The sequence below is a fragment of the Aquarana catesbeiana genome, linkage group LG04, assembly GCF_042186555.1.
Source record: "Aquarana catesbeiana isolate 2022-GZ linkage group LG04, ASM4218655v1, whole genome shotgun sequence".
Taxonomy (NCBI): domain Eukaryota; kingdom Metazoa; phylum Chordata; class Amphibia; order Anura; family Ranidae; genus Aquarana; species Aquarana catesbeiana.
The window spans coordinates 639,713,306-639,737,309 of record NC_133327.1 but is presented as its reverse complement, the minus strand read 5'-3'; the positions used below and the strand labels follow the sequence as shown (position 1 = coordinate 639,737,309).

The window sequence follows — 24,004 nt, the reverse complement described above, 5'->3', positions numbered from 1 at the left end:
ATATGACAGTCCTCCTTTAGGGGGTGAGGTGGCTGGAACAAATCTACAGTGGTGTTTCCTCTTCGTGCAACAAACCACACACTTATAAGTAGTGGCCCCTTACCTTCAGGTAAAGGGGTAACAGCGTAAAACCAATATTAGAAGTATCGGCCCTTTTTCCTGGTGCAGGGACTTGGTCCTTCCAGGTGACGGAGTATCAGCGTAAGACCAGTATTTGGGAGTAGCAACCTTTTATCCTATAAATGACATCCTCATGCGGGAGCTCAGTCCCTCCACGGATATAGGGGGAATAACCAATGAAAAAAAGGAAGGTCCCAAATAGTGTGATATTGTCGGATAAAATCTGGTTTTTATTAGCATAAAAAAAGTACTCACATAACAACAAACAAAGAATGCCTTATCTCTGACGAGCGGCGAGCTTGTAATCTCCAGTCAGCATAGAGTGCCTGTCCCGTCCCACCACGTGACTTCATCAGGGGACACTTGGGCAGTCACTCAGTCCCTTGGATGGTTAAATGATCAGGTATTATTGGGGGCGATACCGGGGGACACCCGATGGTAACCCGATTGTGGACTGCAGAGGTTCCTTAATTGGTGGCCGAAAGTCCTCTTGGCGCGGAGCTGGATGGGGTCCACTGTGCAATGGCGCTGCGAGCCCGCTGACTTGTTCAGGTCTGGAGGCAGAAAGCACCGACTGGATGATCATGGCCAGGACTTCCAGGCGGCGCGCCGAATATGACGCGAGGGGCTGGGATACACACTGAACCCATTGTGTGGTATGTGGCTAAAGGATGGCAGCTGTTACGTGAGGTAGTCTCTCACAGGGCTGTTGTCATGACGACGCGTTTCGGGCATTGCCCATCATCAGGTCATGTGACATTAACAGCTTATAGGAATATGCGGGGAGCTGATTAACTCTTAAAGGAAAAGTACTCTCCTCCAGCATAATCATAGACACCAAATGACATTTTGAAAAGGCACAAGCATGATTACCAAAATTGTAATCAAAATAAAAAATGTATTTAAAATAAAATTGCGATAAAAATAAATACATTTAGATGTGGATGAATAGTGGGCGCGTCACCCTTGGTAACCAAGTGTGTATGCATGTACATACACACCCATACAGTGTGCGCATGTGAACATAATCCAAATAATGGATAATATTGCCATGATTGCAATGGAAGTCAATAACAAAAACCCTGGACAGACAAAGAGCCTGGAAAGACTCATAGGATGGAACGTACATCTAATTCCTCATTTAAAACCATTGGGCGACATGGAAGACAACTTCAAAATCTAAAAGGTTTCCCTCTTGCACAATAGGGAAAACCTCTCATTCATAGTCAGACTTCCTCTGGTATACACTCAATAGCGCAAACCAACAGGTCTTTAATGTTTTGTCTTGAAGTGTCGGGCACACTATGTAAATCACAGCCACTGGAAATGAAACGAGGATGGTTGCCTGTTTTCTAAGGGTTGCATTTGGAGCGCCCAACATAAGAGAGGTTGCAAGGACATGTGAGCATATAGACAACATATTCAGAAGAGCAAGTTATAAATTGCTTAATGTGAAAGGTGTTTCCAGCTCTATCCATAAAGGAAGATTGCCCATGTCTGATGAACTGGCAAGTCAGGCAGCCTCTCTTTTTACACTGAAAAGACCCCTTCCTATTGTCAAAATAGGACCGTATATCCATAGGTCTCTTATTACGTGTGCTTTTGATCTTACTGGGTGCAATAATATTTCCAACTGTACGTGCTCTCCTGAAAGTAACCTGGGGGTAGTTGGAAGATTGGGACCTAACTTAGGATCTATTTGAAGAATGTGCCAGTGCTTTTTCATTATTTTAGTGATGGACTTATACTCGCTATTAAAACTGGTTATAAACCTTACATTGTTTTTTCCATAATGAGCACCCTTACTGTCTCGATTATTTGTCTGAGAGAGGGGAAGCTACAGATTTGTCAAAGGCATTTTGAATTAGACTGCTCGGATAACCCTTCTGTTTAAAATTTCTCCATTAATTCCATGCCCTGCTGTGTGGTCACCCTCTTTGGTGCAATTCCTGCGTAACCTTTGGAACTGCCCAGAGGGAATGTTCTTACGCCAAGCAGGGTGATGAATAATGAAGATAAGAGTTACTGCTAGTAGACTTGCAGTAGTTTTTGTTTTGGAGGTATCTTCCCTCATGGAACAATTCTAGGTCCAAAAATACCAAAGAGACAGTATCTATTACGTGGGTAAAGCTGAGGCCCAATTGATTATTGTTATAGTGTGCAACAAAAGCTGCGAAATCCTCATGACTCCCACTCCAAATTAACAGGATATCATCGCTATATCGACCTAGGAATACAATGCATCTCGCAAAAGGGTTAGTACTCCAAATATAATACTCCTCCCAAAAACCCATAGTGATGTTAGCATAAGAGGCAGCGAAACTGGCTCCCATTGCTGTACCATTTGTTTGGAGATAACCATTTTCTGTTTCAAGATAAATTTAATGTTCCAAACAAAATTTAGCTCCTTAAGGCCCCATTGCTGCCCTGAACTTACAGGAAAATGCTGCAGAGAGCATATTCAGGATCTGCCCTAACACCAAAATGAGGAGCTGTGATGCCACCTCACCAGACTGCATTCAGTTATAGGTAGAAAATAAAATAAAAAGATAAATAAAAACACTCCATCTAGAAAATGGAAGCCAAATAATCCAATTTTTTTTTTATTTCTTATTTTGTATTAGAAAATATTTACAATCTCTTCCCTAACACGGGGCATTTTACAAATGGCACAAAATTCAGAATACAAATCAATAAAAAGTACAAGTAAAACACAAGTCATAAAAACTGGAATAAATAAAACACCCAGAACCTTCTTGAATCCAGGGCTTTACTCTAAAAGAAAATGAGAACGAGTCTAAAATGGTGGGCAGATGTCATACTTCCAGCCGGAACCTGGCTAGCAGCGAGAGGTGGTCGGAGGAATTGGTCTCATTGGGAAGGCCGTTGACACTCCATAAATCTTTTTCAGTAAGAAGGGATAGCCTTCCAAGAAGCTGCAGCCCATTATATGGAACGCTGACTCCTGGAACGAGACAAGAAACAATCAAACAGGAGCTATGTCCCATGGTGCTTGTGGTAAATATGCCTCTGCAGTGAGATCTGTCTTAATGAGAACCTGTGCCCAGACTATGCATGCTAAAGTATTTTCATATTCTGAACAAGCAGTTAAAAAACACCACGTTAATGTCCGTGGCTATAGCCACTGTGGAGAAATTCATCTGCAGTCCTTCATCCAGAGTGTGTGTGTGTGTGTGTGTGTGTGTGTGTGTGTGACGACTAATACAGGTGATAACATGTTTACCACATGAAAACAGAGGGGTAAAAAAAAAAATGTTTTTAAATAAATAAAAAAAATTAAAAACACGAGAACCGAGGAATCGAGCACCGCCGATCGCTCGGTTCTCATTGCTCCCTGAGCAGAGAGCTGGTGACTATCAGTCACAGCTCCCTGCCCTGCCCCCTCCTCGCTCATTGGAGTGCTGGGCTGTGGAGGGGGAGGCAGACGGCTCAGGCTCTCAGCGGCTCAGGGATCTGGGCGGATCCTGACTCCATGGTCGTGAGGACGTCGCGAGCCTGGACCGACTGTGACATCAGCAGAGAGCAGACTTCAGCCCACTCTCTGCTGAAAACGGGTCACAGAAGTGCAAAACGAACTGCACTCCTGTGATCCACAGAAGTAGTACAGCCAAACGAGCTTTGGCTTTTTTTTTTTTTTCAAACATTTTTATTGAGAATACAGTACAAGTTATTAGTACAGAATATTTGAAAGAAAACAAGGTGAATAAGTACAGATGGTTTAACTCCTTAAAAATTACAAAACACTGGGATTATTCATTTTCGGTGGCCTGATCCTTTGAAACAAAAATCCATTTTAGCAATACAGGCAACTCTTCCTCTGTTTTATTGTGAAAACTACACATGCCATATTACATAGCAGATGAAGTAAAGTAATGACACCAACAATGGGTCCTAAATTATGACACCAATGATGGCGCACAATTCCTCCCAATGACACCAATGATGGGGGATTGTTTACTCTCACTGATGCTGTGACATTCTGTACTCTCAATGGCCACAATCCAGCCCCCCTAAAGTCTGAAGGACAGCAAACTAGTCCTTTGTTCAGAAAATTTGGAAACCCCTGATCTATGTGAAACAATCATAATCCTTGTACGCCATCTACTGTTCATTGTTGGTGAATTACCTACAGATTCACCCTAATAATTTTTGGAAAATTTTCACATTTATAAAATGATCTTTTATTGAATGTTTGTTTCTAAATTAACAAACCGTGAGCTTTCTTGCATAAAAAAAACCCCCAAAACTAGTGAAGCTTTACTTTTAAGTTCCTCCTGGCCACTCTCAGCGTAGCCCACATATATACTTTACAGTGGGGCACAGCATTTACAGTTCAGCTCCTCTTTAAAGCTCTAGCTTTTACAGTACATGAAAGTATTCATCATTACCAGATCTAAATCGAGAAACAATGGGCATAATAAAAAAGTTTTACCTGGCTGGGCAAAAACGTCATTGTCGCGTGCAGAATAGAAGATGTAATCCACAGTGACGGCAGATCTGGAGTGGCAGGTGGTGACCTCTGGCACCCCGGAGTTCGGGATCACATGGGAATATACTGAGGAAAGGCTGAAGTGGTGGTTCAGATTCGATAGCTCCCTGATAGAGAAACAGATGGATCAGAGTAAAAAACACAAATCTGTGCATCTCCACCCTCCTGGGATCATAAAACTGTGGGGAAACCCAAAGACTTGATTGGTAACTACCATGAGTGACTACTGATCAAGTTATTAACATTCTAAACCTCTTACTGCAATGGCAGGGCAGTCAAAGAATGAAAACAAATCCATGAATGACCGTTCATATTCTATTAATGCTGGTGAATCTGACATTCATGCAGAAATAATCTGGGTAGCTATAAAGCCACCCAATCACTTCTACATAATGACAGTATGTACCCCACACCCCCTTGTGTGTTCCTCCCTTGGGTTTGCTGCAGAAAGGTTCAGAATGCTTAGCTTAGAAGGGTACCAGTTAATTTACATTCAGCCAAACGCCTTTAACTTCAAATGAACAGGGAAGTGCTCAGATCCAAGCATTTCCAGGTTCAGAGAGATATCCTAATCCTGGCTAGCACCATGTAAGCAGCACATCAAGGACACTCTGTCCCAGGCCTGAAAGGGCTACAGAGGAAGTATCTAACAAACCCGCATCCATACACAGTACCTGTCATCACCTGTAATATCACATATTAACCCCCTTGTTATAGTAGTTAGTAAAAGTAAATTTATTTTTATATATATTTTTATTCAAAACATGCCATTTTGTTTTTTGCTGAAAATAATGGCTTTCTTCTGGCCACTCTGCTATAAAGACCAACTCTATGGAGCGTACGGCTTATTGTTGTCCTATGTACAGATGTGCCCTCCTTGCCCGGTCCATGAGTTTTAGTGTCCGGCCGTCTCTTGGCAGGTCTGCTGTTGTGCTATATTCTTTCCATTTGGTTATGATAGATTTGATGGTGCTCCTAGGGATCAAAGATTTGGATATTTTTTTATAACCTAACCCTGACTTGTACTTCTCAACAACATTGTCCCTTACTTGTTTGGAGAGTTCCTTGGTCTTCATGGTGTGTGTATGTATGTATGTAGATATAGATATACACACACACACACACACACACAGTGCCTTGCAAAAGTATTCACCCTCCTATTTTTTACATTACAGCCTTTCATTGAATGTTCATTTAATCTGAATTATATGTGATGGATCAGAACACAACAGTCCAAGTTGGTGAAGTAAAATTTGAAAAATATATACATAAAACTATTTTTCAGAAATAAAAAACTGATAATTGCCATGTGCGTATGTATTCACCCCCTTTGTTATGAAGCCCATAAAAAGCTCTGGTGCAACCAATTACCTTCAGAAGTCACATAATTAGTGAAATGATGTCCACCTGTGTGCAATCTAAGTGTCACGTGATCTGTCATTACATATACACACCTTTTTGAAAGGCCCCAGAGGCTGCCTAAGCAAGAGGCACCACTAACCAAACACTGCCATGAAGACCAAGGAACTCTCCAAACAAGTAAGGGACAATGTTGTTGAGAAGTTCAAGTCAGGGTTAGGTTATAAAAAAAAAATATCCAAATCTTTGATGATCCCTAGGAGCACCATCAAATCTATCATAACCAAATGGAAAGAACATGGCACAACAGCAAACCTGCCAAGAGACGGCCGGACACTAAAACTCATGGACCGGGCAAGGAGGGAACATCTGTACATAGGACAACAATAAGCCGTACGCTCCATAGAGTTGGTCTTTATAGCAGAGTGGCCAGAAGAAAGCCATTATTTTCAGCAAAAAACAAAATGGCACGTTTTGAATTTGCAAAAAAGGCATGTGGGAGACTCCCAAAATGTATGGAGGAAGGTGCTCTGGTCTGGGAAGACAAAAATTGAACTTTTTGGCCATAGAAGAAAACGCTATGTCTGGCGCAAACCCAACACATCACATCACCCAAAAAAAACACCATCCTCACAGTGAAACATGGTGGTGGCAGCATCATGCTGTGGGGATGTTTTTCAACAGTCTGGACTGGGAAACTGTTCAGAGTTGAGGGAAAGATGGATGGTGCTAAATACAGGGATATTCTTGAGCAAAACCTGTACCACTCTGTGTGTGATTTGAGGCTAGGACGGAGGTTCACCTTCCAGCAGGACAATGACCCCAAACACACTGCTAAAGCAACACTTGAGTGGTGTAAGGGGAAACATGTAAATGTGTTGGAATGGCCTAGTCAAAGCCCAGACCTCAAGCCAATAGAAAATCTGTGGTCAGACTTAGAGATTGCTGTTCACAAGGGCCCTTTCACACTGGGGCGGTTTGCAGGCGCTATTGCGCTAATAATAGCACCTGCAAACCGACCCGAAAGTGCCACTGCTTTCATTCCAGTGTGAAAGCCCCGAGGACTTTCACACTGGAGTGATGCGCTGGCAGGACGGTAAGAAAAGTCCTGCTAGCAGCATCTTCGGAGCGGTGAAGGAGCGGAGTGTATACCGCTCCTTCACCGCTCCTGCCCATTGAAATCAATGGGACGGCGCGACTATACCGCCGCTTTGCGGTGGTTCTTAACCATTTCTCGGCCGCTAGCGGGGGGTAAAACAATACAATAGCGGCGCTTTACCACCGATGCCCGCCCCAGTGTGAAAGGGCTCTTAGGGGGGTGAATAGTTATGCACATTGACTTTTTCTGTTATTCTGTTCCATTTGTTGTTTGCTTCACAATAAAAAAAAAAAAAAAAAAAAAAACACACACACACACACACACACCTTCAAATTTGTGGGCATGTTTTGTAAGTTAAATGATGCAAATCCTCAAACAATCCATGTTAATTTCAGGTTGTGAGGCAACAAAACACGAAAAATGCCAGGGGGGAGAAGCACTGTATATATATTAGGCTTCCTTGCATTAAAAAAAAAAAAAAAAAAATACATATTAAACATCCCTGTGCACGTCGAACAGAGAAATAATTTTAAGGCCATTATTTTAGCTCAAGGGCCCATTTACACTTCCACATTGTGTTAACAGATGTAATATGCATTGCTGTGGCATTCATTTTGAATGGCACCCCAAGACACTAAGGCATTGCACCTGCATTGTAATGCACCCACACCCCACAGTTATGGGAATCCTATTTTTTTGTTGCCATTTCTTAAGCTCAAGCAGTCCAGAACCTAAAAAAGAATTATTCTTAACCCTCCCCTAACAGGAGAGAGGGAGGTGTTCTGTAGTCCTAACATACTCTGTCCTTAGGCGAGAATGTTGCTCCACCATAGATACAGAACAGGGAGGGTGTATGCTCACTCCATGACAGGAAGTGTGTTACTGGCAGGATCACCGGGGGGGGGGGGGGGGAGGATAGAAAAAAGAAAAAATGTAGCCACTACATCTAAGGTACTGGTAAACTGAAAATATATTCAATTCTTGGGGAGTTTAGATACGCTTTAAGTCAGCACAGTCTCATCTTTTTTACTTAAAAGCGGGAGTCCACCTAAAAAAAAAAAAAAATATTAAAAGCCAGCAGCTACAAATACTGCAGCTGCTGACTTTTAATAAAATGGACACTTACCTGTCCTGGAGTCCAGCGATGTCAGCAGCTGAAGCCAATGAATCGCTCGGCTCTCGGCAGCTGCCACCGTCATTCTCTTTGAGGGAATCAGGAAGTGAAGTGTTGCGGCTTCACTTCCCGGTTCCCTACTGCGCATGCGCGAGTCACGCTGTGCGTCCTAAGTGGTCCCCGCTATCTCCTGGGACCTGTGTGTTTCCCAGGAGACAGGGGGGGGGGGGGGGGGGTGCAGGAAGTGACTCCCGCGGGAGTCTATTCCAGGAAGTGGGTGCAACTACCTGTATTAGACAGGTATTTGCACCCCCCCTCCCCCCTGAAAGGTGTCAATTGTGGCAACAGAGGGGGGTGAGGAATCAGATGAGCGGAAGTTCCACTTTTGGGTGGAACTCTGCTTTAACCCGTTTATTACAGCCCTGCTGTGATCTCACCCACAGGCAGGTCAGTGAATTACGGCCATAATACGGAAAAATGCCAAATCTAAACAATAGGCACTAGTTTATGATCCATTCAACGCAGACATGTGTATCAAAATGAAAATAATTCAGCAAAAATATATGGAATAGTATTAAAATTATATGAAATGTTATCAAATAAAACAAGCTAAAATGCACTTTAACATCTTGGTCCATTTCTCTACTTATCATACAAATATATATTGAGGGTTTAAAAACAAAAAAATTACAAAATGAAAGTTTTGTGCTGCAAAACTGAAGTGGACATCATTTTGGTATGTACAGCAGTTGTTGTTGAGTAAACTGGTGCTTATTAAAAAAAAAAAAAAAAAAATTTACCCTAGGACATGATATGGTTCAAGTAGATCTGCAGGCAGACAGCGACATACTTGTGTAGAAGATGTTATTCTTGTGAAAAGATTTCTCATTTTGTACAGCTAGTCCTCAGTTATACATAACCCTCCCAGACAAAAGCTTAACCATAACTTAACCCACTGGATGATTTTACCCCCTTTATGGCCAGGGCTTTTTTGTGCTATTCAGCACTGCGCTACTTTAAGGTCAGGAAAGGGGGGCGAGCGAGCGACCCCCTCTCCTGGACCATACCAAGCCACATACCCTCAACATAGGGGGGTTGGTGCTTTGGGGCAGGGGTGCTTTAGGCAGCTCCGGGGGTCTCTTCCGACTTCGGAATCCTCTTCCGACTTCTCCGGGCTCTCCGGTGTCTTCTACCGGGCTCCTCTGCCATCTTCTGCTCGCGGCTGCCTGGTCTTCTTCCCTCTTGTCTTCTTCCGATGTTGACTCGACGTTCTCTCCCGCTGTTATGCCATGTGCGCAATTAACTTATATAGGCATGGGGCAGGGTCACCGGGTGATGTAATCAGGTGACCCCATCCCTTACGACGTCACAGTCCCATCATGCCCTGGAACTGTGACGTTAGAAGAGGCGGGGTCTCCAGATGACATCACCCAGTGACCCCGCCCCATGACTATATAATTCGTTGCGCACACGGCATTACAGCGGGAGAGAAGGTCAAGTCAACATTGGAAGAAGAGGAGAGGGAAGAAGACAACGGAGAAGACCGGGCAACCGCTAGCAAAAGAGCAGAAGATAGCGGAGGAGCCCGGCAGAAGATAGCGGAGGAGCCCGGCAGAAGATACCGGAGAGCGCGGAGAAGTGAGAAGAGGACCCCGAAGTCAGAAGAGACCCCCGGAGCTGCCTAATAAATTACTTTAAAAACCTGTGTAGTGTGTTTTTTTTTATTGACACTTTTTTCCCCAGGTGAATGAGTACCCCAGGGTTGTTGGGAAGAGGCCCTTGTCCTCATCAACATGGGGACAAGGTGCTTTGGGGTGGGGGGGCGCAGGGCCCCCCTACCCCAAAGCACCAACCCCCCATGTTGAGGGCATGTGGCTTGGTATGGTCCAGGAGAGGGGGGCGCTCGCTCACCCCCCCCTTTCCTGACCTACTGGGCTGCGTGCTCGGATAAAGGTCTGGTATGGATCTTGGGGGGGGGGACGGGACCCCATGCCATTTTATTTGGTGTGGGGGTTCCCCTTAAGATCCATACCAGACCAAAAGGGTCTGGTATCGTCTTAGGGGGGGGGGGGGGGGGGGGACCTCACGCAATTCTCATTCCCCCCTCAAGATTCTTGATCCGACTTCTGGTGCGACCTCTATTCAAATCAATGGGCTCCCATAGGGAACCATTGATTTTGAATAGAGACAGAAACGCCGGACGAGGCTTAACACAGTGTTAAGCCTCGTTAAATCGTGTTTAACACCTTTTGCCGGCATCTGATGTTTTTACAGCTCAAGCGCTATAGCCTCAGAACGCACTGGTCCTGTTTTTTCTTTTTGCAGCTTAAAAAAAAACGGCATGGTGGGCATGAGGCCATAGGCTAACATGGACAGGCGTTTTTAAGCTGCAAAAAACGCTCAAAAAAGCGGCTGTAAAACATCCGTGGGCATGAGGCCTAAAACTCACCCAAATCCGTGTATATTATTTAGTCTATAGGAATATTATAGAGTCCACAAACTATGGTATATTTGAAAATTCATCAATCTTTATGTACTGACTGTCTAGCTCATTTGTGAAGCCCTAAAATGCCAGGACAGTACAAATATCCCCCAAATGACCCCTTCTTGGAAAGTAGATAGTCCAAGATACTTAGTAAGAGGCATGGTGAGTTTTTTAAAGTTGCAATTTATGTTATTATTAAAACAATAATAACAATAATAATAATAAATAATAATAATAATAATAATACAGGATTTATATTGCCAAAATTTTTAGAAAAATGAATAAAAAATAAAATATATATGTCTTTTTTTGACAGGTGACCAGTTTAAAAAAAAAAAAAAAAATATATTGGGTAATCCTTTATATAGTTTTTTCTTTTTCACAGACTGTCACCATTGCAGTACAGCTTTATATGACTGGTGTGGCGGAGATCAGGGATACTGACTGGTGACAGGAGGGAACGTAGACAACAGCTGGGCTATGGGAGTCCATGAGCGATGTCTGTGCTCCTGGAATTTATATCAGTTTTCTAGTGCTCCCTTACACAGAGTTGCAGGATCCTGTGACCAGGCCAGTTTTATAAAAAAGGTAAAACACACAAATCATTTTTATACAGGTTAGGCAGGAGGAGGAGGGAATTAACATTTTTAATAAGAGTCATAGTCGGGGTTTGCTTCCAATTTAAAACATGGTGGTGTTCACCAACCTCCACCCTCACTCCACTTAACTAAACTGCAGCATCCTGTAGTTAATCCATCCGTACAACCACTTTATACATTCATGGGGATCTCTGAATTGGAAAACCACAAGTCTCATCTGCATTGTGGCAGAGGGGCTCACAGAGCAACAGAACAAGTGCATTGATGTCACCGCACTCTAATGCCCTGTACACACGATAGGATTTTCCGATAGAAAATGTGTGATAGGACCTTGTTGTCGGAAATTCCGACCGTGTGTGGGCTCCATCACACATTTTCCATAGGAATTTCTGACACACAAAGTTTGAGAGCTTGCTATAAAATTTTCCGACAAAAAAATCCTTTGTCGGAAATTCCGATCGTTTGTACACAAATCCGACGCACAAAGTGCCACGCATGCTCAGAATAAATTAAGAGATGAAAGGTATTGGCTACTGCCCCGTTTATAGTCCCGACGTACGTGTTTTACGTCACAGCGTTCAGAACGATCGGATTTTCCAACAACTTTGTGGGACCATGAGTATGCAAGACAAGTTTGAGCCAACATCCGCCGGAAAAAATCCATGGATTTTGTTGTCGGAATGTCCGATCAATGTCCAATCGTGTGTACAGGGCATTAGACCATTGTTATCTTCTTTCATCCCCATAACAGAAGATCTGTATCTTTGTATGGACCTGGGGCTGATGGTACACAATACAGAAGCCTGTGTACTGCCCCTGTGAGACACACTGATCACAGTGGCATTGCTCAGCAGGCCTTAATACAATAATGCAAACAAATGTACATTTTTTGTTAATAATTCATAGTAGGTGCATTTATAAAAAAAATAATGTTAAATTCCTTTAAATTATTCACCTCTGTGTTGCTACTGACCCAGAGAAACCTCATGCTGTTTGCAACGCCTTAAAGCTGGTCATACATGAAACAGGTTTTTTTTTGATCAGCCAGCGGGAACATTTTCCAAAAAGCCAGTTCAAGAGAAAAATTGGTCATTAGATCGACTTCTCTAGAACGGGAACGACCATAGATGGATCGAAATTCATCTGGTCCCTCCTGAATTTCAATCCATCTATGGCCAGCTTAAAAAAAAAAAAACAAAAAAAAAAAAAAAAAAAAAAAAACTATAAAATTATCGCCTACCCAGGTGGGGACAGTGCTGGCTGTACAAGGTAGAATAAGTTTTGGAGAAGCTGCACATTTGGACTTAAAGTAAATCCCAATTCTACAACCAAATAAGCTGTGGATAAGACATACCTGTAATTGGATGCCTCTGTCTGTCTAGTGTACCCAACAGCTTCTTCTTCCGGTGGGCCTTCTAAGAATGGGGAAAAAAAAATGCGAATAAACTGAGATCCAGTGATGCAACTGATTTGATGACTTATAGTAACAGACTTTCATTTTCAGTTAGATATCAGTCTGGTTATTCCAAGGAAAAGCTCTTGCAAAAGTCAGCTTTGTTTACATAGAAGACATTGGAATTTTATGCTTTCCTCTGAAAAAATATTATAAAGGCCCCTCATAGAACAACATAGGGGGGCGCCACTAAGCGCAGTATTGAAAGACAACTTTAATGGATCAGCCAATTGAACACTCACATAAATCCATAAAGGAATGCTTGTAAATGCAGTAACATCTGTGAAGGATCGTCCAAACTCAGAAGAGACACATCGACAGCAGCTTGCAAGCCGAGTGTGTGTCTATGGACACACAAAGCCTGGGTCGGGAGCATGACTACACGAGTGCTTCCACAGCACATGACTTGTTATGGGTGCACTTTGAAAAGAGGAGGAGCGGAGAGTGCTGGCAGAACCCAGGAGCTCTGTGCAATTCAATTGCACAGAGCAGATAATTATCAACCTGTTTTTTTTTTAATTTTTATCTTAAGAAAAAAAAAAAAAAAAAAAAAGCGTTCGAATTTAATATCACTTTTAGGTTGATATTGTAAATCAATGGCAAACATTCAGTATGTGGAAGATGCTCTGACATGTAATAGCTGAATGAGAAGGCTTGGGGATTTAACACTAGGAAGGGGTGGGGCATGATCTCAACTGGGGTAGAAGACCCCATGTACAGCCTAGGCCTATGAGCCAAGGGGCTCCACAGGGACAGACTTGAAGACTTGCCTAGCTCTCTCTGGCTTCAATACTTACTCAAAACAAGAAAAACAGAACTCTTGGTCTCAAAAAAAAAAAAAAAAAAAAAAAAAAAAAAAGAGGAGGGAAGAAATGCATAAAAGCATGACAGCTAGGCCAATAGCATTTTCCAAAAGAGTTAATCAATGTTTACAAGTTAAGCATTGAAGTTTACAAGTGTAAATTCCTGCATGCACAATTATGAAGAACAACCTCTTTCAGCTGTTTAGAAGAACCCACTTAAAGCGTTTGTTATCCCAACACTACCTATTCCTGATAGGTGTCTGCTGTACCATGTATTCGTATGAGAAAGTATCCTGTTCTCTTTGCATTGCTTCCTTTATATGAAATCCCTGGTGTTCCTGCCAGGCCCTCTGCTTTCCTAATAAAAAAACTGACCACACCAAGCAGGAGGAGAGCACACTGTGGCCAGTTCTCTAGATATGCTGGGAACTCAGTGTGATATCCTCCAATGATCAGACTTCTCCTGACATGCCCCCGCTGCACAGCCATTCACTGGGAAGCTCAATGTGCTGCTGTTTCTCATCCCCCAGCTATTATGCAGCTGAGAACAAAAGGAAATGTGATCACTTATAAAAAAAAAAAAAAAAAAAAAAAAAAAAAAAAAAAAAAAAAAGGGTATTTATAATGTTTTTATTATTATATCTATACAAAAATGTTTTGTCTTTCATTTCTATTTTAAACTGAATTGGTTATTTTACAAGGTGATCATTTACAATCGCTTTCACATATCTAAAGAATTAAAGTTTGTTAAAACTGTACTGAACCTTTTCTCTTCTGGGCTTCATACACACACGTCTGAGTGATGCCCAAGCTTTTTGGCCAAATTGGAATAGATAAAATCCTTTGTCCTGAAGTATAGTGTTCCTGCCCAGACACCTATAAGAAAAAAAAAAAAAAAAACACACAAAAAAGGCAGAATTAGGAGAATTGTGGGATATGGCTCTTAGAATGGGTCAGTATCTTTTGGCAACAAGGTGTAGGCGCTGAGTATTGTATTTGGGAGTACTAAGTTATTGCATTGACAGTCCAGACAGCAATAAAAACCTGAATGATTCTAGAATTTAAGCTTTGCAGTGTGGTATTCAGATCCAGATACAAGTTTATTCCATTGACAGACTGTTTTGGAGGCCCCTTCATTAGTGTTTAGGAAAATGAAAGAAACTGCATGTATGTTTCTGCTTGAACCAGCAGCTGATGGATGGATATTGAACTCTTCTATAACACCAAACTACAGTCATGGCCAAAAATATTCTGCCAGATAACGCACCGCTTCGTCCAGAAAATTGTTGCAATTACAAATGTTTAGTCATTCTCATGTTGCCTTCTTTTGTTTTTATTGGTATGAAAAAAGTGGAGAAACAAAACAAATCCGACACATTCCATGCAAAACTCCAAAAACGGACTGGACACAATTAGTGGCACCCTCAATTTAAAGCGCAACTCTACTTTTGTTGAGAAAAAAAAAAATTCTGGGCGATCTATGTACATTGCAAGGATTATAACAACCTTTGTTGCAGATTCCTACCTTTTGTTATTCTGAAGTAATCCATGTGTGTGTGTCTATGCCTCTGTACTGAGTGGGTCTAATGGGAGGGGTTTCATAATTAAACTGTCAGGTGTACAGCTGCAGGGCACTAATGAGGAAACCTGCTGGGCCTGCATCCCTTTAGATGTGCTCCTATTGAAAGTATCTCTCCAAAAATGACATTTTTGTTGCAGGGGATGCCTGAAATCTGACTTGCATCTTAGGCAGACTTCTGGGAAAATTGGTGAGCCAATCACACAAGCAGGAAATTCTGTTTCTGGGGGGTGGTCAGTCCACACTCTGAGTACAGAACAACTCCATGTAGCCATATTGCACTACATTTACAGAAAATTACAGCGGCTGCAGATTGAAAAGGAAGGGTAATTTTTAATAACATTCTATTACAATGTGATTAGCGTCACAATTATATGTGCTATATTATTTTTTCTTTATTTGCGATTTTTTCTGCCCACAAAAGTGGAGTTACCCTTTAATATTTGGTAGCACACCCCTTGGAAAAAATAACTGAAATCGATCGCTTCCTGTAACCAAATCGATGAGTTTCTTACACCTCTCTACTGGAATTTTGGACCACTCTTCTTTCACCAACTGCTCCAGGTCTCTCAGATTGGAAGGGTTCCTTTTCCAAACTTCGGTTTTGAGATCTCTCCACAGGTGCTCTATGGGATTTAGATCTGGACTCATTGCTGGCCAGTTCAGTACTCTCCAGTGCTTTATCTTAAACCATTTCTGGGGGCTTTTTGACGTGTGCTTTGGGTCACTGTCGTGCTGTAAGACCCATGAGCGCTGACGAAGACCCAACTTTCCGACACTGGGCCCTGCATTGCATCCCAGAATTCTTTGGTAGTCCTCAGATTTTATAAGGTCATGCACATGGTCAAGGCATCCAGTGCCTGAAGCAGCAAAACAACCCCAAAACATCAGTGAACCTCCACCATGTGTGACTGTAGGGACTGGATTCTTTTCTTTAAAAGGCCTCATTTCTTTTTCTGAAAACAGTAGAATGACAGACAAAAATCTGTCATTTTGTTTCCTCTGTCCACAGCACATTCTCCCAAAAGGATTTTGGCTTCCTCAGGTAAGTTTTGTCCAACTCCAATCTGACTTTATGTTTCTGCGTCAGCAGTGGGGTCCTCCTGGGTCTCCTACCTAGGGCTGCAATTATCGATTGTTTTCATAATCGATTAGTTGGCCGATTATTGTTTTAAATAATCGATTAATCAGTTAATAACCTTTAAAAAAAGTGGTGTGTATAATTTAGTTACTATGTAAAGTTTTTTTTAAAAAAAGGAATTTATTCTTAAATATCTCTATGCAGTGGTAAATATAAATAACCAACTATATGGTTAGGGTGCAAAATATCGAATCCACTCTGAGAATAACAGACAGAAGAGATATACTGTATATACTATTAGAGGAGAGATATACTGTATATACTATTAGAGGAGAGATATACTGTATATACTATTAGAGGAGAGTAGAGCTGCACGATTAATTTTCAAGAATCGTTATCGCGATCTTGACTAAAGTGTTTCACAATTCTTTCTATGCAAAGAATTCTCTCTGCTCATCTGAAGCCACAGCAGAAATACTGGACAGTCTGCCAAGACTCACAACATTCTTTAGCAGTTTAACAGTTTTGTAATAAACATTGTAACAATTTGTTAATGGAATAGACTTTGTGTGTAAGTGAAAAAAGTTTAACCACTTAAACACTAAACCTTTTTCTGACATTTGTTAGTTTCAAGTTAAAATCATTTTTTTTTTCCTAGAAAATTACTTAGAACCCCCAAACATTGTATATATATTTTTTAGTAGACACCCTAGAGAATAAAATGGTGGTTGTTGCAATATTTTATGTCACACTGTATTTGCGCAGCGGTCCTTCAAATGCAATTTTTTAAAAAAAAAAAAATTACTTTAATGAATAAAAAAAACCAAAAAAACAAAAAAACACTACCCAGTAACGTTAGCTTTTTTTTTTTTTTTTTTTTTTTGTATGATGTGAAAGATTTTACGTCGCGAGAATCGTGATCTTTTTATTTTAAGCAAAAAAATCGTGATTCTCATTTTGGCCAGAATCGTGCAGCTCTAGAGGAGATATACTGTATATACTATTAGGGTAGAGATATACTGTATATACTATTAAAGGGTGAATCTGGTAAATATCAGACTCATTACCTTTAACCCCATTTTGTTACTGGCCGATTAATCGATTATGAAAATAGTAATCGATTAATTTCATAATCGATTGGTTGTCGATTAATCAATTAGTTGTTTCAGCCCTACTCCTACCATAGCGTCCCTTTTCACTCAGATGGTGATGTATAGTGTGAGCTGACATTTGTACCCTGTGCCTGAAGGTTAGCTTGAATTTGTCTGGAAGTTGATTGAGGTGCTTTATCAACCAAACAATCCTTTGTTATAATCTTTGATAATTTTTTCCCTTTTCCTCCACGTCCAGGGAGATTAGCTACCATGTCATGGGCTGTAAACTTCTTGACAATGATGTGCACAGTGGACACAGAAACATTAAGATCTCTGGAGATGGACTTGTAACCTTCAGATTGTCCATGCTTTTCCACAATATTTGTTCTCAAATTCTCAGACAATTCTAATGCTTTGCTGATCTTTCTCTTCTCCATGCTACGTGTGGCACACAGACACAACAGAAAGGTGGAGTCAATTTTTCACCATTTTGCCTGGTTGCTGGTGTGATTTCTATATTGTCAGCACGTTAACTGATACAGGCGAATTTAATTACAAATTACAGGAGCATCACAAACTTGGAATGCAATTATTTTACAAAAATTTTGTCCAGTCCATTTTTGGAGTTTTGCCTTTTTGCTTCTCCACACTTTCGTGCCATACCAATACAAAAACAAAAGAAATAAACATGAGAATGCCCAAATATTTATAATTGCAACAATTTTCTGGGCAAAGTGGTGCATTAGGCCCCTTTCACACAGGGCAGATACGTTTTGGACGGACTCCGCTTGCTCAGCATTGATCACTCCGCTGATCCCCACTGAGAAGGCGGGTGACAGGTCCGTCTCCGCTCACTGTGCAGAAACGGACCTGTCAAGAGTCCCGCTCTCCTCTATGAAAGAGCGGATGAAAGCAGACAGCCTCTCTGTTTTCATCCGATCCGCTGGATGGATGGCGAACGTATTGCCATATGACTGTTTTCAGCGGATCTTGTAGATCGGATGCCAGGCAGTTGTCAGCGGACACATATCCGCTGACATCCGCATACCCATAGAAGTCAATAGGTGGCCCAATCAGATCCACCTGAAAAACGCATAGGCGGATCTAATCGGTCCAATTGTGTTAAAGGGGCCTTATCTGACAGAAATGCAGGGGTGGCAATATTTTGTGCCATGACTACATGTATATATTGATTACCGAGTGTACTCACACTTTTGTTTTGTTTCATTTTCCTAAGCCCTAAGGCTGCTTTCACACTGGGGCGGTAGGGGGCGTCGGCGGTAAAACAGCGCTATGCTGCTTTACCGCGGTATTCGGCCGCTAGCGGTGAGGTTTTAAGCCCCCGCTGGCGGCCGAAAAAGGGTTAAAAATGCTCGTATAGCGCGGCTATAGCCGCGGTATTGCCGCACTGTCCCATTGATTTCGATGGGCAGGAGCATTTTAGGAGTGGTGAATACACCGCTCCTTCACCGCTCCAAAGATGCGGCTGGCAGGAGTTTTTTTCTTCTCCTGTCAGCGCACCGCTTCAGTGTGAAAGCCCTCGGGCTTTCACACTGAACAAACAGCAGCGGCCGTTTCGGGTCGGTTTGCAGGCGCTATTTTTAGCGCAATAACGCCTGCAAACCGCCCCAGTGTGAAAGGGGTCTAACAAAGTGTAAGAAGTTACAACTCCTGAAATGTGATGGATTTATAAACAGGCCGTCATTAGAAGAAACATGCTTTGGACTTTAATATCAGTTTCAATTCTAGATTTATTCAGGTTTTTCTTGTTTGTGTCCTTGCAAGGAGGATTCATCCCATTTGTCCAGGTGACCATTGTTCCTGGGACTGAAAGTGATGGGAAGTCGAACATTCTGAGTTGTCACCAGAACAGGAATAGAGGGGAAATGTTCTCATGGGGACATCTGTGTAAGGCTAAGTTCACACTAGCCTGCACTGTGCGCTCCGGTTGCCGGAAATCGCATCGATTCCTGCAGCCAAATTGCGCTGTACTTGCAAGACGCGCAGGGCTGCTGTTCATTGTGAATGGCACCCCCATGCATCTCAGCCTGCAGCGCGATCGCAGGGAAACTGCCTGGTCAAAAAGACTGTGGTTTTCCCTGCAGCCGCCTTTTTCTGTGGTTCACATGGCACTGCAGCCCATTCATATGAATGAGCTGCCGTGCATGAGCAAACACAGGCCGCACTAAGCCCAAGACAGGATTTTGCTTACTTTGGTGAAATCTCTCACTTCCTGCTGTGTCTACAAGACAAGAAGTGAAGGAAAAAATCTCCCCAAAAGGGGAACACCACAACAGTAGGGTTATTAACCATTCCCTACAAAAATCTGTAACTAACAAAGATTTGACCATTGTTATGTTTTTTAAAACAACTGGAGCTGGAGATAAAAAAAAAAAAAAAAAAAAAAAAAAAAAAGTGCCACACGGTCACCAACAACCCCTACACTGGCAGCATGCATGAAAATTGACAACGCTGCATGCAGGGCAAAGAAAGGACATGGTCACAGCAAGTGCCATGCGGCTGGAATTTTTTTTTTTTTTTTTTATCTTAGTCAATGGGGCCTGGAGACAGAAACTAGCTCCATTACAGAAACTATTGCAAGGTAAACTAGAACATAATTTTCAGAGTAGGGTAGAAAAATATGTAACCAATAATTAGGGGTTGATTTACTAAAATTTGAGCACTCACAATCTGGTGCAACTCTGCATGGTAGCCAATCAGCTTCTAACTTCAGCTTGTACAATAAAACCTGGAAGCTGACTGGTTTTTATGCAGAGCTGCAACAGATTTTGCACTCTCCAGTTTTAGTAAATCTCCCCCTTAGTGGCCTTTCAAAGTGGAATTCTGGTCAAAGTTTTTTCCCCGAAAAAACATGGCAGAATGATAAGAACTTCTGTTAGCATGTTACTACGGTCTATGACCATACTTGTAGATGTCCTTAACTTCCTGTTCTAATGGCATGTGGTCATTGAGGCAGAAACTGAGGGGAAATCATAAAATACTGAGGAACGTTTTCACTGGAGCTCTGATTCCAGCATATGAAGCATGTACTTACCTTCCCAATAGTCATCCCCTCATAATTAAGCCTTCCTTCTTTAATAAACCTATGCAATGGGGAGCCAGGCACAGAGTTGAAGTCACCACAGAGGATGATGGGGCAGAATTTCCCATCCTGCATTTGAGCGACCTCGGTAATCTCTGCCAGAAGAATAGCCAGCTGGGTGAGCTTTATGTCTCCTCTTCGGGGGTTGTACAGCAGATGGGTGTTTGCCACACAGATGGATGGTGCTTCCTTCTCCAGCTTGGGTTGCAGCATTAGCAGCAGGCCTATGTTGTCACGGTCTAGAAGAGTGATGTTTCTCCTGAAATATTCCACTGGTTTCACCAACATCAAGTTGAATTTATCGGATTTGAAGCAAATGGCGCAGCCATCTGGTTTACTCCCAGTGCGAGCCTTGAACTCGCAGAGGTATCCTGGAGAACAACAAAACACAGATCCTATTCAGTATACGTCACATCAAATCTGATAATATGGTGACAACACTCGGAAGAGTTACACCCCATTCACACTTGTGTGACATCAAAGTCGCACCCCATGTTTTCCAATGATAACCATTCATATGTGTGACTTAAAGTCGCAGCGACTTCAAAGTAGTTCATGCACTACTTTGGTTCGACTTTCATGTAACTTGAGGGCCATAGAAGTTGGTTAACCTTCAAAAGTTGCATGAAAATCGAACCCGAATATTTTACATGCAACAGTGGTGCAACAGTGGGTCCAACTTTGCAGAGGAACAAGTCGCATCCAAAGTTACGTTAAAGTTGCACTTTGGATTCGTACAAGTGTGAATGGAGCCTTATATAAGGCCCATTTTAATGTTAAGATGGTTGTAAAGGCAGAAGGTTTTTTATCTTAAGGCATTCTATGTATTAAGATAAAAAAAAAACAAAAAAAAAAAACAAAAACTGTGCACAGCAGCCCCCCTAATACCTACCTGAGCCCCATCTCCTTCCAGCGATGTTGCAGGAGAGACTCAGCTGTCCAGGACTCTCCCTCCTGATTGGCAGAGGCACAGCAGTGGCGCCATTGGCACCCGCTGCTGGCAAAGTCAGTTAGCCAATCAAGAAAGAGAAAGGGTAGGGCCGAACAACAGCTGTGTCTGAATGGACACAGGGAGCTGCAGCTTGGCTCGGGTGTCCCCATGGCAAGCTGCTTTCTGTGGGGGCACTCGACAGGATGGAGGGGACAGGAGAGCCGACAAGGAACTCGAGAAAAGGATAATCTGGGCAACTCTGTGCAAAATCATTTCACAGAGCAGGCAAGTATAACATGTTTTTTTTTTCTTTAAAAAGAACAAACACAAGATTTTAGTATCACTTTAAGGGCTCTCTCACACTGGCTGACTCCACCAGCGGATCTTTCTGCTGATCCCCACTGAGCAGGCAGATGAAAGGTCTTATACAGAGCAGACATGGACACAGCACGCTCTCCTCTATGGGCGGTCATATGTAAACGGACCGCCTGTCCGTTTACATCAGATTGTCATCTGATCCGATAGACAGATAGGGTATATATCCTCCATCTGTCTGTTTTTTAGCGGATGGGATGTCAGCAGTTGTAAATGGACATGTCCGTTTACACCCATCGCTCCATAGGGAGCAATGGATGGTCCGATCGGGTCCGCCTAAAAAACTGACAGGCAGACCTGATCGGTCCACCCGTGTAAAAAGGGCCCAAGAGTGAATAGTCACTACTAAATAGATTTTAGACTTCAGATTTTTTACAGAGAATCCATGTGTAGCACACAGATTTCAGTGTATTGAAAAAGAACTTTATTATGAGGATAAGAGGTTCAAACAAACCTATACATCAACTGAACCTGCTATTACAGATTAGTGGTCAGTTTAGGTTAAAACGTTGTCAGACCTCTACATGAAAGTATATCTAAACCCAAAACTTTTTTTTTCTTTATTTTGGATAGAATAGGAAGAGTTAAAACTGTTGTCTTATTTTCTTTTGCCATCTGTGTCTAATTAGGGAGATTTCATCTTCACTTTTTGTCCCATAGACTCAGTAGAAAGTGTTTGGATATCTTTCCAACTTGAGGGAAATCCCATTAGACAGTTGATATGAGAACAAATGTCCCATTGGAAGATTTTCCCTCAATTCCTGTTTTAATGAGAACTCAAAATATACAAAATGTACCCTGCTTTTCATTTTCAGAGAAATTGGCGATCAGGACAAGTACAGAGTGTATCTCTGTAACGGAGACACAGGCAGCAGTAAAAAAACCTGAGAGGTGTTCGAACCCCTCACCACCCCATCTAAACCCAAAATGAAAAAATGCCTTTGGTTATACCATATATAATAGCCATTATAGATTTAAAAGGATGGAACTTTTATATATGGTACTATTCAATAGTAAATAAGGATATAAAACATTTTGTAATTTAAATTACCTAGGAAAAAACATGAACCCTGCTAGTGGTCACCCTACTTGCTACAAGTCTAATGCCCCGTACACACGGTCGGACATTGATCGGACATTCTGACAACAAAATCCTAGGATTTTTTCCGAGGGATGTTGGCTCAAACTTGTCTTGCATACACACGGTCACACAAAGTTGTCGGAAAATCCGATCGTTCTGAACGCGGTGACGTAAAACACGTACGTCGGGACTATAAACGGGGCAGTAGCCAATAGCTTTCATCTCTTTATTTATTCTGAGCATGCGTGGCACTTTGTGCGTCGGATTTGTGTACACATGATCGGAATTTCCGACAACGGATTTTGTTGTCGGAAAATTTTATAGCCTGCTCTCAAACTTTGTGTGTCTGAAAATCCGATGGAAAATGTGTGATGGAGCCTACACACGGTCGGAATTTCCGACAACAAGGTCCTATCACACATTTTCCGTTGGAAAATCCGACCGTGTGTACGGGGCATTAGAGCGGACCTTCACTCAAATCTTAGCTAGAAGTAAACCTGTAGTTTGCCTACAGTGGGCAAAGTAACAGGTTCACTTTATAGCAGACACAGCACATATGTTGTACTTCCCTTTACTGTGCCCTCTTCTGGCAGTGTGTGGGAACACTTCCTTCCCCACTCCCACCACAATAAAGTTTTTGGTGCCTGAGCAGCCAATCCCCAGGCAAGAGTACTGGCTAAGCAAGGGCTGGGGAGTGCACATAGTCCTGTCCAAGTCAAGTGTTTGTCTGGGTGCAAAGTACAGCATGCTTATTGAACTTAAAGTGATATCGAAGCCTTTGTTTTTTTTTTTTTTTTTTTTAATTAAAAATAACAAACATGATATACTTACCTGCTCTGTGCAGTGGTTTTGCACAGAGCAACCCAGATTCTCCTCTTTTTGGGTCCTCCACTGGTGCTCCTGGCTCCTCCCTCCTGCCGAGTGCCCCCACAGCAAGCAACTTGCTATGCGGGGCACCCAAGCTGAACCGCAGCTCTGTGCGTCCATTCAGACACGGAGCTGTGGCTCAGCCCTGCCCCCTCTCTCCCCTCATTGGCTCACTGACTTCTTGACAGCAGCAGGTGCCAATGGTGCCTACTGCTGTCTCAGCCAATGAGGAGGGAGAATCCCTGGACTTTGTAGCTCTCGTGCAACATCGCTGGATGTAGATGGGGCACAGGTAAGTAGTAGGGGGCTAAGCGGTTAGTAAGTATTAGGGGGGCTCTTGTACATAGGTTT

General features: G+C 42.4%; 1 protein-coding gene across 3 annotated transcripts in view; it reads right to left on the bottom strand.

Annotated features, from left to right (window-relative positions):
• Positions 1-2,696: 2,696 nt before the first annotated feature.
• The window catches only part of ANGEL2 (angel homolog 2), a 41,907-nt gene continuing 20,599 nt past the window's right edge, over positions 2,697-24,004 (bottom strand). For all 3 annotated transcript variants that reach the window (XM_073628394.1, XM_073628396.1, XM_073628395.1), the window contains exons 5-9: positions 20,352-20,770; positions 14,307-14,418; positions 12,641-12,701; positions 4,574-4,737; positions 2,697-3,085 (exon numbers count right to left, since the gene is read on the bottom strand). In XM_073628394.1, the coding sequence (XP_073484495.1) occupies positions 2,937-3,085; positions 4,574-4,737; positions 12,641-12,701; positions 14,307-14,418; positions 20,352-20,770 (905 nt within the window). In that variant the 3' untranslated portion in view covers positions 2,697-2,936. The remainder of the gene's footprint in view (positions 3,086-4,573; positions 4,738-12,640; positions 12,702-14,306; positions 14,419-20,351; positions 20,771-24,004) is intronic.